The 13,769-nt window shown below is 41.7% G+C and overlaps 1 protein-coding gene across 1 annotated transcript in view; it reads left to right on the forward strand.

Annotated features, from left to right (window-relative positions):
- Positions 1-13,769, forward strand: part of cntn3b (contactin 3b) — a 62,827-nt gene that overhangs the window by 44,605 nt on the left and 4,453 nt on the right. The window contains exons 13-22 of the mRNA XM_086291370.1: positions 1,112-1,287; positions 3,833-3,950; positions 4,782-4,940; positions 5,069-5,218; positions 9,175-9,245; positions 9,633-9,864; positions 10,295-10,404; positions 11,573-11,759; positions 13,259-13,371; positions 13,472-13,637. Coding sequence (XP_086147496.1) covers positions 1,112-1,287; positions 3,833-3,950; positions 4,782-4,940; positions 5,069-5,218; positions 9,175-9,245; positions 9,633-9,864; positions 10,295-10,404; positions 11,573-11,759; positions 13,259-13,371; positions 13,472-13,637 — 1,482 coding nt within the window. The remainder of the gene's footprint in view (positions 1-1,111; positions 1,288-3,832; positions 3,951-4,781; positions 4,941-5,068; positions 5,219-9,174; positions 9,246-9,632; positions 9,865-10,294; positions 10,405-11,572; positions 11,760-13,258; positions 13,372-13,471; positions 13,638-13,769) is intronic.

Here is a 13,769-nt window from a genome sequence, read left to right on the forward strand (position 1 = left end):
CAGCAACCATCTGGACACTTGTTTGGACCAAGAACATGGCTAAAAACTTTAACTGTTGGATTTTGATGGGTCATGATCTTGCCACACACGTGTACTCAAACACATGCCATGAAGTGCTGAGCCAAAAAATCCTGTAACTGCTGGCAGAAGTTGTGACGATCAGTCTCGTCTTTCAGATCTTCTAACTGAAATTCTATGAAATATGCACTCATTGATATTTTTAAGGCAGCAGGCATTGTCAAGATTTCTATTCAGAGAAGGACTGAATGGTGAATCAGTGAGTTTGGTAAGACCACAACAAAACCAGGCAGGGCAGAATCCAGGGCTGATGTTATCCTGTACTATGGCGAGTTTTCTGCTCTTAAATGCTAAATTTGATTTGATTGTTTATGTTAAAGTAACTTCAAATAGCGTATAGTTGATAAGACTTTCCTTGAAGTATTTCCAAAATAAAAGTCAGCTTTTTCTTGTCCTTATTTTTATGTATTTGTTTCTTTCAGCTTATTGCGTGTGTTATCAAGCAAGGATATTGTAAAATTAATGGGCCTGGTAAATAGCAGCTAAAATAACAGTTAAGTAAGCAACAAATGCTTATCATTGATTTAGTTAAAGGTCATTATTTATGAGTGCAATGACATAAAACGTTCATGTAGTCCCCTATTTTTAATCTGTTGTGTGTGCAACTTTTTTTTTCTCATTACTTTCTATTCTTCTCATACGCTGACAGCTGAACCATTTAATGTCATGAAATTTAATTACTCTGACCTTTTGTCAACATATTCTGAGGCCCCCAATCCACCACAGTCACCAGTAAGAATGTGCTCCCATCTCAGTAATCCTGTTTCAAACAACTTTTTTTTTTTCGTCCAAATTGATCTAGGGAGATAAAATGTGAACCCGCAAAGTCATTAAATGTTACTAATGGACAAGCTTGGAATTTAAGTGCTTATTAAAATCAGAAAAAAAGCCACATTCATGGGTAATTTAATGACTGTTGCTCGGTTTAGCTGCGAATTGGAGTGAAATGGCAGTTGCAGGGGTCATGGTGGTGTTAGAGGTTTCAGTGGCAGAGATATTATCATGCTTGTGCTGTCATCTGTTGTCTGGCCAGAGCCCACCAGAATCACCATGAGGCCTACTAACATGGAGATTATTGTTGGCGAGAGCATCGTGTTACCCTGCCAGATTGCCTCCGATCCAGCTCTGGATGTCTCTTTCTCGTGGGCATTCAACGGCCAGCTCATCGACTTCCAGCGAGACAGCGATCATTTTGAAAGAGTGGGTGGGGTGAGTCATGTCGAGCATTAAACTCAGATATTTTCTGGCTACTTTGGGATTAATTGGGACACAGTGTGTAACGTGCAAGGGTATGCTCCACAGCCCGGCTGAGGGCTTCATAAACCCTAATAATACTCAAACGAAGAGATTTAGGCGAAGATTTGAAGGTTTCTCTGTGGTCAGTTGTGGACAGAATTTCAAAAAGGTAGCGATATCAGTTACAGATACCTGAATGGCGGTATCAGCTCTGTAATTGGGATCCTTACCTTTTGAATTGCCTGTGCGAGCTGCCATGTGTTACACCTCTAAAAATATATCAGTGAAATGCCATTTTAGTCTTACAGAGGGCCCTCGTTAATAAAGTCTTTATACTTTTCATCCCTTCAACTTCTAATTCCTGTACCTCAAGGGAGAACATTTTCTTATCATCTCCTTGCGCTGTAATTGAATTTGCATACCTATTTATGAATCTAGAGTCCCGAAATAATTAAGTAATGAGCTGGCTGGCATTCACCAAGGGCAGGCCTGGCACCAGTAAATGTTCATTTGAAATCCATATGCCTTGAAATATTGATAAGTGACGCCTTTTTATTATTTTTTTTGTTGAATATTTGTTCCTTTTGATGAAGGGCAAAGTTATTTGTTCAAAGCTTGTCAGTTTCAAATTGCTATGCACACTCTTTTTGCTTCACATACCGCCGCTTATCATCCGAGGTTTTAGAGTCTGATCACTGCCATTCATGTGGTAATAGTTGACATCGTATCTCAATACGCTCACGGTTTTGTGGACACGGCGCACTTGTTTCTTCATGAAAGCAAATGGCAATTACTAATGACATTGAACTGTGCATAGGCATTTAATGAGAGATAGTTTTCACAGAGTCTGTTTCCCCTGTCCAGAGAGATTACCAACCCCCTGCTCAACAGCTTCTGATGAATTAATTAACATAATTAAAGCAAATCTGCCTCATCACTTCCTTCCTGCCAAGGCAGGAAGCCCGCGACGCATCGCAAGCTCTCGGGTCGGCCAGGTGGCGGCTGACATTGGAAGGAGAATCAGGCATGGCGCTTCAAAACTGTCAGGGAAGAGGAGAGAAGATGAAAGGAAGGGTAAAAGAGAAAAAAAGAGCAAGAAAGATAGTCACTTTATCCCTTGGGCGCATAGAAGTGCCATTCGGCTCAGCTCTGCTTTGTCAGTTGCCTTAGAGAGGTGAAGATCCATGGGTGTTCATGCCCAGTCGCGGCACAGTGGAACTATGATCACTAGCCTTTGGAGGTGATGAGATCTACTGTGACTGCAGTGAGTCTTACCTGGCTCTCCCCCAGGTGACTAGTTTCTAAAGCAGCACACTCTTTTTCTCTGGCTGACATGCTTTGTGACAGGCCACTTCAAGAGGTGACTTTCAAAAGGCCCGACTCCCATCAGCAGTCCAAATGAGAGCGCAGTAATGTTGCCTGGATAAAGCGTATTAAGTCTGCTGACTTTCAATACTTTTCTTATTGCCTTTGAGCACCCATCAGAAAACCCCCAAACAATCAATCAGTTGATCCCCCCCAAAGACCCATCTGATGCCGTACAGTAGCAAGTGCGTGTCACGCTGTGCAAGAGGGCTCTAATAATCTCGCTTTACAAGATGATTGAATGACGCAGACATGCTGAAGTGTAGCATGATAGCTTTTAGGTTAGGTTGTTTCATTGCGATGTGATGAATGCTCGGCTAATTGGAATGCACTGAAAGAATATTTAAGCGAGCTATGAAGAGCTAAATCAGCTGCACAGTTTAGATTCGCCACGTACGACTGATGAGTAATTTTGTGCCGCGTTTTCCCACATGAATTTTAAAATGAACAAATACTTTCACGGATGCTGGAAAAAAAACTATTCTGATCGCTAACATATTCTGTCAGTACAGAGAAATGAGCTATGCACCGTACTTGCTAGCTGTTTTTAGGAGAGGTGTCTTTGTAGTCGAAAGCACTAGAAGATGTTAGGAATAAAGAATGATTTTCATTCTTTTTGAAAACAAAGAAAAATGCAGAATTACAACCTCATTTTTAAGGTAATTCTGCTTTATGTAGCCACACACAGTAACTCCCCTTTTCCAGATAAGAAAATTAACATTTGCTGCTGTGTTTCGCTGCATGTTCCTCACGGCCATCACATGCATGCAGCCCATGTGAAATAATATTTACTCTTTACACTGGGAGTTAGACTCATATCTTGCTTGAGCTTGTGTAATTAGAGAATAATTAGGATTGCTTTGCCAATTAGCTCGACTGTGTTTGTTTTGTGTGTCCTGTGTGTAGCGGGTAGTTGTTTACAGGGGGTTTGGAGGCCGGTTGGTTAGATAGTGCCTGAAGGACGGCCAATAGGGTTATTTGCTCTGAGTACATCTGCCATGTCAGTTGTTTGTGTTTGAAAGATGCAAAAATCAGCGGCCCGGAGTCGCTGTGATTGTATTGGATGTTATGAAATGTAAAAGCATCCCAGAGCCACAGGCTGGAAGATTAATTAACGCTACATCTCTTACTTAACCTTATTTCTCTCTTTCAGAGCATATCAGGGGATCTGATGATTCGTAACATCCAGCTGAACCACGGTGGGAAATATGTCTGTGTTATTGACACTGATGTGGAAAACCTCTCCACCTCTGCCATTTTGGTCGTCAAAGGTAAGAGAAGGGCCAGATTTCGGTTGCTTTTGTGTGAGCGCCGTAGCACGGCTACCACAGAGCGTGTGTAAAAGTATTCAAAGCAAAAAAAGTTTGACAGAAGGGTGCGAAACATCCCCGAGGCTCTCGCTAAAGATACACGATGGGGAAGCAAAAATGTCTGTCTCAGTCTGTAACGTCAGCTCCTGTTTACAATATATACTGTACTTGTTACTGAAATGCAGTAATGGTGTACACGCTCGCTCTGAGGTAGCTGAAGTAGCTTTGTTGATATGTGCCTGGTGTATCTGGCTCCGTGTACAAGCGTATCTCTGGTGATTTACATTGGTATTCCTGCCCTAAACAAACTCTAATAGCTGTCCCAGGTGCTTTGAGAAGGCAATGTTTATCACAGAAAATGACTGTAATTGGCTCATTTACACACCAGCAAAATATCATGGAAAGCATTTGAATAATGGAGCAGCAAAGCAAACGGCTATAACATGGTAAAGACTGAGCATGTTGTAGTCGCAAACACTCGCTTTTCTATTCTTTCCTTTTTCTACTTACTGATGTCTCCTCCTCATGAAGCACCTATTTCCTTTTCTAATAAACGATCCCATTCACTTTATCTTTCCACAGCCGGTGAACTCATCACTTAAGAATCCCACACTCGCACACATACACACACATAAAGCGTGTACACACCAAGGGCGCAGCCCTTAATTAAAGCGAGTGTGATGGCCTTGATATGTAACAATGTGTACAAGTCTTTATGAGCTTGATGAGAGGAGGCTTTTTTAAATGGGTGCTCACCTTGGGTTCACCCTCGTCACTGCCTGATTGATGCAGGTCCCCCAGGTCCTCCGGACAAGGTATCAGTGGAGGAAATCACAGACAGTACAGCACAGTTATCCTGGACTCCCGGAAGGGACAACGGCAGCCCCATCACCGGCTACATCATCCAGGCTCGAACTCCTTTTACCGTGGGCTGGCAGGCTGTAGACACAGGTACGCTGAAAAGAGGCTTCTGTAGTATTTATTTTGCCTGGATATTTATTTGCTCATCATTCAGTTGGAGTCCAGTTGTTTAGCGTTCAATTATTTTTCTATTAAAGAACTGAATTTCCACTTTGCAGTGCCAGAGGTGGTCAATGGTAACATGCTGACAGCCACGGTGGTGGGTCTGAATGCGTGGGTGGAGCACGAGTTCAGGGTGGTGGCACGCAATGCTGTAGGGCTTGGCGAGCCTAGCCCAGCCTCAGCCAAGACCAGGACGGAGGATGCAAGTATGTACATCAAAAAAATTAAAGCTACACACATTAACAGATATAAGCACCGATGGATCAGCTTTACTTTAAAATGTTCACTTTCTGGGACTCTATGTCTTCCTTGGCAAAAAATGAGTTGAGATTATAGCACAACCACAGAACTGTGGAAAATCAATTCTAAAAGTGACGCTTATTTTATTTGTGTTGGCGGTTTTTGATGTTATTGCCAGTTTGCTTGACGGCGGAGTGCTTTTTTTTTTTTTACAAAAACACTTGCAATGGTGTGATAGTGAGCTAAAGTTAATATGTCCAAGAAAGTGACTGCTATGCTACAGATGATTTCACAGGAATGAATACCACATACTTCATTAGGTAGAAACGATAAATTGCTTGATAATTAAACTTCAAATCACCCAATCACATAGTAGCAACTCAGTGCATTATAGCATTTTAGATATGGTAAAGATTACCTGCTGAAGATTAACCCAAGTATCAGGATGGAGAAGAAAGGTGAAACTGCTGATCTGCTGGGTTTCCCCACACATCCATCTGTAGTAGATCCCAACCAATATAGGGTTTTGTTTTTTTTTAGGATATCAATACCGATATTTGGTCATTTAAAAAATCTGATATTCCAATATATTCGATATATAACAGATTTCACCAGCATTGGTTATAGGGCTGGGTCATATCATACCGTTAAGGTTGGGCAACGATAAGAAAATGAAATATCGCGATAGAATATGCGCAGTGCCTTTGTTTTCATACAGACATGGCGGAAAAAGCATGTCGGTGACGGAGAATGAGAAGGGTGAAAGCGGATCGTTGAATGAAACGGATGTGCCAGAATTGGTTTGTAAAAATGCTGCAACTTCAGTGGTGTGGAACTGGTTTAGCTTTCGTCCGTCAGATACACAACAAAGCACTATTTTTGGTAGAGCATGCTAGCGGGCCGTTGTTATTACCGTGTTTTTTGGAAAATACGGCACACTTAAACACCTTTGGTTAAACTGTCAGCCAGGAATTTGCATTTGCACTGTTACATTTTTATATAACTTTAATGCACATAAAAAACAGCTGCTTGTTTAAGTGAAAATACATTGATGTTTTTTTTTTTTGCACTAATAAAGTTGTGGAGTTTTAAAGTATTTTGTCTAGTATCAATTATATCGTCAGTTATATCGTTATCGCAAATTTTCAAATGTATATCGTGATAAATATTTTTGGTCATATCGCCCTGCTCTAATTGGTTATGGTTAGTCATTTATTTACTCATTACCCTGCAGTGCTCGGATCAGCTGGTTAATGTTTTTGTGGCACTTCAAAGCTGTGTTGCCAACAGGGACGTTGCAGAATGCCCTCTAGTGGACAAAGTATGTAGTAAGAATGAACTGTGTTTCAACCCCCCTCTTCTTTACTTTTTACATTTTCATTTGTGGGAATTTATTGCGAATGATGATACCAACAGATAAGCAAATAGGTAATACTACCAATAGTATTCGCTCGTCTGTAAATTTGTCGGCCCACCAAACTGGACAGGAGTTTGGAAACGCGTTACCTGGTCTGAGGAGTCCGAGTTTCAGCTGCAGCATTCCAGTGGTATGGTCAGTTTGGTGTAAATAACAGCCAGCCCTCCTTGCATCAATGGTGTAGGCGATGTTGGTAAAATAGGGTGTGGGACAGTTGTTCTGGCAGATCCTGATCTCATTAGTAACAACTGAGCATCGTTTCAGCATCAGTTTTTTTGTTGACCATGTCCTTGTTTACCTCAAACTGATTTCTTGAACATGACAGGAAGTTCACAGTACTCAAATGTCATCAGATCTCAATCCAATACTTTGGGATGTGGTGAAACAGGAGATTCACATTCATGAATGTGCTGCCAGCAAATCCGGAGCAACTATGTGATGCTATCGTGTCAACATGAACCAAAATCTCTGACAAATGAATTAAGGCAAAGACTTAAGGCAGTTCTGAAGGCAGAAAGGGTTCCAAACCAGTACTAGCAGGGTGTAAATAATGAAGTAGCTTGAAAAACCAAGAAACTCCATGGTGTTTCCATTTGAAATGTTTTGAAATTTAGAGAGATACACAAGTAAAAATGAACATAAGGTTTGCGATTTACAAGTATTTATAGTGGTTCCACATTTTGTTGTGTTATCGCCTTATTCCAACACTGGTTAAATCCACACAAAATACCCCATAATAAAAAAACATGACCACAGTAATGCTGCCACCACCATGCTTCACTGTAGGGTTGGCATTGGCCTGGTGATGAGCAGTCCCTGGTTTCCCCAGACATGGAGGCTTGACATTCAGACCAGCAGTTCAATCTTCATTTCATCAGACCAGAGGATTTTGTCCTTCAGGTGCTTTTTGGCAAACTCCAGGCAGGCTGTGATGTGCCCTTTGCCGAGGAGTTGCTTCTATCTGGCAACTCTACCATACAGGCCTGATCGGTGGAATGCTGCAGAAATAGGTGGCCTTCTGGAAGCTTCTCTTCTCTCCACAGTACAACGCTGGAACTTTATCAGGTTCTTGGTCACCTCCCTGACTGAGGCCATTCTCCCTGATAACTCAGGGAAGACTCCTGTTAGTTCAAAACTTTTTCTGTTTACAGATGATGGAGACCACTGTGCTCATTGGGACCTAAAGTGCTGCAGAACTGTTTCTGTGCCTCAGTGCAGTCCTGTCTTGGAGGTCTGCAGACAATTCTTGAGCTCAGTTTTATGTGTTAAAGGCTGTGAATACTTATGTACATGTTATAGTTTGGGCTTTTATTTAAAAAAAAATTGCAAGAATTTCAAGCACATTATCACTTTGTTATTATGGGGTAAACTGTAAGGTTTATACTTTTTCTAAATATTATTTTGCATTTTTGCTACTGATTGGAGTAAAGTCTGACCTTGTCCTGTGTGTTTGCCCCTGGTCAGAATAGAGAAGAACTATCTGGCTATGGACCTTAGATTTTGTGTCAACTGGAAACGGATCCTTCACACTCTTGCTCTGTCACTTTACTAAAAATGAAGCATTTATAGGCTAAATCACTCGCTTTAGAAGTTCACTTTGTAGAAGGAACTAAAACAGCTTATTTCAGACAGAGGATGAACTGAGGCACCAAGAACGGAGGACTAGTCTGAACTGGGAATCATGGAAAGCTACTCTAGTAGAGTCAAAGAATATAGAGCATCAAATAAGCATAACGGGTACGCTTTAACAATTTTAAGGCTTCTTTGATGAGCCTGTCATTTTACTCTATCCTATGTTGCCCCGTCTCTTGAAAATAGCCCCTTTTTAGCCCCTTTGCAGACCTGGCGTACGTAGCTTAAAACATGCATCTTCTGCTTCAGTAGAGCAGCATGCAAAGCCTTAAAGTGTTACAGAAACTCTCAAATATTTTCTAAATCATAACATTTTATATTTTTCAGTTATATTTTTCATATAACTTTGTTTATATATAATGATTGTTTTATTGTAGTTAAAGTTGTAGGTATGGCAAAAAAAAGAAGGATATCAAGTCTGGGTAGGAAAAAAAAGGAATCTCAATTCCAAGCATTCAACCACTCCTGGGCTTCAAACACAAACGCTGCTTACTATATCAGGGCTCCACTTACGAAAGGATACTATGAGGACGTGCTTGAGTGCTCCTCCACCTACACTGTCGTTTTTTCCAGCACGCTGCAGTGCACAAACAGCCTAGTGGGAATTGAAAAGGAGTGGGTTGAGTCAAATGTCATTTGCAAAATATTACAAATCTTGGCTTGTGGTGTATGCACGCTGACATTTGGGCAAAGTCTGTAAGTCACTATTCTCTGCAATGCTTGTGTTTGCACAAAGTGGGGGATTTGTGGGGTGTAAAATGGAAGGCGAAGTATCTGCAGCTGGCATACTCGTCATAAGGTTACAAGTCGAGGCTTGTCGTTGAGCTTTGTAAACTGTGTTCTAATTGCTCCCCTTTGGGCTTTACCTCTCAGTTCCCGATACAGCTCCCACTGATGTTGGAGGTGGAGGCGGCACAAAGTCTGAATTAGTGATAACATGGGAGGTAAGTCATCTGTCACATTTTACTGTTCTCTCCATTGCCGGGTAATGGTTTTGCTTAATTGTGCAGAATTGAAAGGAGCAATTTTATGACCCCCATTAGAAGGAGACACCATTCATCTGGCTCAGCCCCCAAGTGCCATTTATTCCTCCAAAAGCAGGGATGGGGACACTTTCTTTAGAAAGAACTGTGCTCTTTAGCCACAATCACATATGAAAAGAAAAGATAAGGTAAAAGGCATTTGTGGAGGCTTCTAGGTGGTGGCAGCTGAGAAAGGGGCTGTGTCTGTTCACAATATCCCTTAGTCGAGGCACAGTGCAGGGACGGGCCTGTCTGTTTTTTTGTCTGTATGCGTTTTAATATCACTATAGTTTTGTGTTTTGCTCCCAGCCTGTGTCCGAGGAACTGCAGAACGGAGAGGGCTTCGGCTACATCATCGCCTTCAGGCCTGTGGGCACGGTCACGTGGACGCGAGCGGTTATCTCCACACCCGCGGCGCGTTACGTCTTCCGAAATGACACCATCCCACCCTTCTCGCCTTTTGACGTCAAAGTGGGGGCATACAACAACCGAGGCGAGGGGCCCTTCAGCTCGATCGCCGTCGTGTACTCGGCAGAGGAAGGTAGGGTACAGACTTCTCAGCCTGGCGGCAGAGAGTGACGCTTAAATAAGCTATAATCTCCCTCCTTATAACCATGACCTTGAATAGTAATCATGAAATGAGCTGCTTTTTTTCCAGTGCTGTTATTTCCTTCCACTCTCAAGCTGGGAATGCCAACTTGATATTAGTTATCGTGCTGGTAGATTACAGGAAATCCTAGCAGACTCTTACCACACCGCACTGTCAGGGAGGTATCCTGTTAATTGAATTTGCCGGGCAGATAGTCTTCCCTTATGTCAGTCACAGATCCCATTAAAAGAGAGCGGGGGAAATAGCTTTTCAGTGAAACTACAGGTCTATTTTGTGCCTTACTTCTTATTGCTATTAGTGTGTGTGATGGTGTTGGATGAGTCTGTGGGATTCTTACCACATTTCTGCTCTATTTCTGCAGTCCCCAGTGTGGCTCCTAAGAGGGTTAGGGCTAGAAGTGTGTCTGCAGCACAAATTGAAGTGAGCTGGGAAGCTCTTCCCACCATCCCTGAAAGAGTGCTTGGATATGAGGTACGAACTGCTACAAAATCATATTCTTTTCTCTCTTTTTTTATTTCCCTTTCAAATAACATGATAAGTGGGTCTTTCCCGGTGCCTTGTTTATCCGTCTTATCCATTATTTGTTTTTTTTTTTTAAATGAGTCTCTCTCTTTAGCTTATGATATTCTCCGGTATCTTTGCATATATCTCAGAAGAGATTTTGTTTAATGCGTTACCATCACAAAGTGATCGCAATACTTTGGCACCCCAACACTGAACCCATGAGAGGAAAATAAAAATCCCTCATCGCTTCAAGAATGCAAAGAAGGCTTTGCTGTTTTTAGTCTCCCTCCTCCTGTGCTCTTTCAGTATCTGTCACCTCTGGCCCCTTGCACAAAGCTCTGCAGTTGCCATAGTGCTGGCCACATTGTGCTTTCAGAACAGAGCTCAATTCTCCAAATGTGGTTCTGAAGTGGATTTGGGCTGCTGAATCTCAATAGGCCACCAACAGTATGGAAAGCAAGGACTACACGTGTGAGGCACTCAGCTTTTAAGGAGATGTTGTTGGGCTTGTAAATTCAGTCGACGTTCAGATTTAATAATCCTGCTGAAAAGATTTGATTTCTGATCTTTATTAAACAAATTGGAAATACAACAATTTATGGGCAATTGAAAAACAGGGGTATCCCGTAGGACAGGCTTCACATTTCAATTAAATGAGGGTCATTAAAGATGACCCACAGCAAGCGGCAAGTTTGCTTTATCAAATATCGCGTCACCTGCACCTCTAAGTGTTGGCTAAAAGCCTGAGGGAAAGTTAGCTCAGCATCTAGTTTTACAGACCTGATGCTTTGCTAAACTAAAGTATTCTTTTAAAAACAATATTCTCAAGATTTATCCATAACCTCTTTTCTTTAAGATCCACTTTCCTTAGACTTAGAAAGACTTAAGGCAGAATTTTTGATCCTGGGTCAGTGATCATATGGCTCTCTAGTGCCCTCTGTATATAAGTAGGGCGGCTGAGACTCAACTAGTGAAAAATGTATTATTCACCACCTCCTCCCCCTCCCTTTCTGTAATACAAACAGCATTTCAGATTTCACGATGGATTATGAATTTTAATAATGCAATGAAATGCACCACTTGAATCTTTGCACCTGGGAGCCTGACATTTTTTTTACCCTTCTTCTCCTACCAGGTCATGTACTGGGAAGATGACACCAAGCCTGACACTATTGGCAAAGTGCGCTTATCTGGAAACTACACGCTGGTTAATATCACAGGGCTGAAAGCAAATACGGCGTACTACCTGTCTGTGGCTGCTTTCAATACGGCTGGCCCTGGGCCACAGTCCGTGCCCATCAACAGCACCACAAAGAAACCACGTGAGTCCATCCCCAGATGCACATTGAAAGTATCTTTACATGGTAACCTTCAGTTTGGCATTGGACTGTCCTCACCATGCTGGGTGTTGCATTTGTTCAGCTTTACTGTTAGTGCTCAGACTGTTCCTTTTTCCAAACAGAAGTAGCCCTAACTGCGTCACGCCTGCAACAAATCCAGGAAGTCGTCTTTAGTTTGGCAAATCTGTTTAAACAGCCCCTGCAGGTTTAGACCACATTTGTGCTTATTTTTTCCTATCTTTGTATGCTCTTATGTTTTTTCCTTACACCTCTGAAACTGGTCATAGCCAAAAGCTGTCCCCCTCTGAGCTTGGCTCTGCTGGTGGTCTCTGCTTGTGGACAGTAGGGAGTCCCCACTCTCGCCAAGAGCTTGCTTATAGGAGATCTTTGTCTGATCTTTGGGGTTCTCTTCTATTATAAATAAGCTCCTCTGAGATGAACTGGCATTATAACAATATATATAAAAATATGTGAATGTATTTTGGAAATCTCAGAATGGAAAGAGCAGGAAAAACTCTATTCAGTACACAAATATCGATAACATGGGGATAAAAATAACAGAAAAGAAATTTGTATTCTCCTCATCAGATGAGCAGTATACAAAAGAGTAGTTTTCCAGTTTGCATTAGGACATCAAATTTGAAAAATCAAGCAGATTTCCTTTAAGAATCACTTTCTGATGGGTTGGGCAATTTTGTTTTATTCTTTTTACCCTCAAGCAAGTCGAGAGGATTGTTAGCCACTACCATGGATATGAAACTAACTCGTGGTATTCAAACTTGGATCCCGAGTCAGCGATTCATAGTCAATTGAAAAGTCAGTTCAAATATAAAGATAAATGTAATATATAAGGAACATTTATGTCAGTAAAAGAAGTGCAGTGTGTCCAATATTCTTTTTACTTTATCTTTGGGCCCCTGATACGACTGTGCCATATCACATTATGACAACGCTCACTTCTCTCAGGGTCCTGCTACTGCATGGCTCGGGTTATTAGCCAGCTAGCTAAGCTGTCGAGCACCAAGAAATATTAGAAATAATGGCATTAAACTTAAACCCAGCGAAATCTCTGTTAAGTTTGTGACACGGTCCTTGTGTCTCATGTGAGGAATCCCCAGAGTGTCTGAGAAAAAAAAAGAAAAAAGAAAAAGATAAAATAAAACGGGATGAACAGTCAGGATGAGGTAGAGCTTGCCAGTAGGAGTTTCCAACAACATTTTCTCCTTTGTTAGGGCTAACCTGACTCCAGCTAAATGACTCACTGCCTCTGAGATAGGTACAGTCTGGCCTTCCACTAGCATTAGTTTTGGGACACCAACAGTTTTCTCATATTATCACTAAGTGTTGTCTACAGTGCAGTTTATTGACTTTGTTGGAAATTCAACAAAAACCAAGAATTTGAATGTTTCTCCAGAAAGATGCTTTTAAAAAAAAGGCAACCAGCATATCCTCTGTATTCTTACTTCTGATTTCTTTTGTAGCTCCAGATCGGCCTCCGCTCAACATACAATGGAACATGATTGGCTCCACACTTACGCTGCACTGGAACCCTGTAGTAGCCATGGAGACAGAGTCAAAGGTCACTGGGTATTTGGTAAGTCCCACTATTTTGCAAAGCTGTGATTTATCTCCAGAAACAATAATGTTGGTGTTTGCATTAGCTCATTTTCCGGAGTCACTCCCCCTTGCCTCAGGTGATGCTGAAGAGACATCGCTACAATGACATCCTTACTGTGTTGACCAACCGAACCACTGCTGAGCTCAGCCTCTCAGCCAACGACAACTATCTCATCCAGATCAAAGCCGTGAGCGAGGGCGGCGAAGGTGTGGGAAGTGAGCCTATCCACATCCATAAATTAAGTGAGTTTCTTGTTTTTTCCTTTTTTTAACCACTGATAAATCTTACAGGTGAATTCATAATTTAGAGAGAGCATTAAATTTTTCTTCATTGCATCCTTTTCCAACCAGGTGTAATAGACAGTGCGAGAAAAG

The sequence above is a fragment of the Aulonocara sp. 'chitande type north' Nkhata Bay genome, linkage group LG5 (assembly GCF_057382095.1).
Source record: "Aulonocara sp. 'chitande type north' Nkhata Bay isolate Kocher_YH1m ecotype deep benthic linkage group LG5, A_spYH_male_GT1.1, whole genome shotgun sequence".
In the NCBI taxonomy this organism is placed as follows: domain Eukaryota; kingdom Metazoa; phylum Chordata; class Actinopteri; order Cichliformes; family Cichlidae; genus Aulonocara; species Aulonocara sp. 'chitande type north' Nkhata Bay.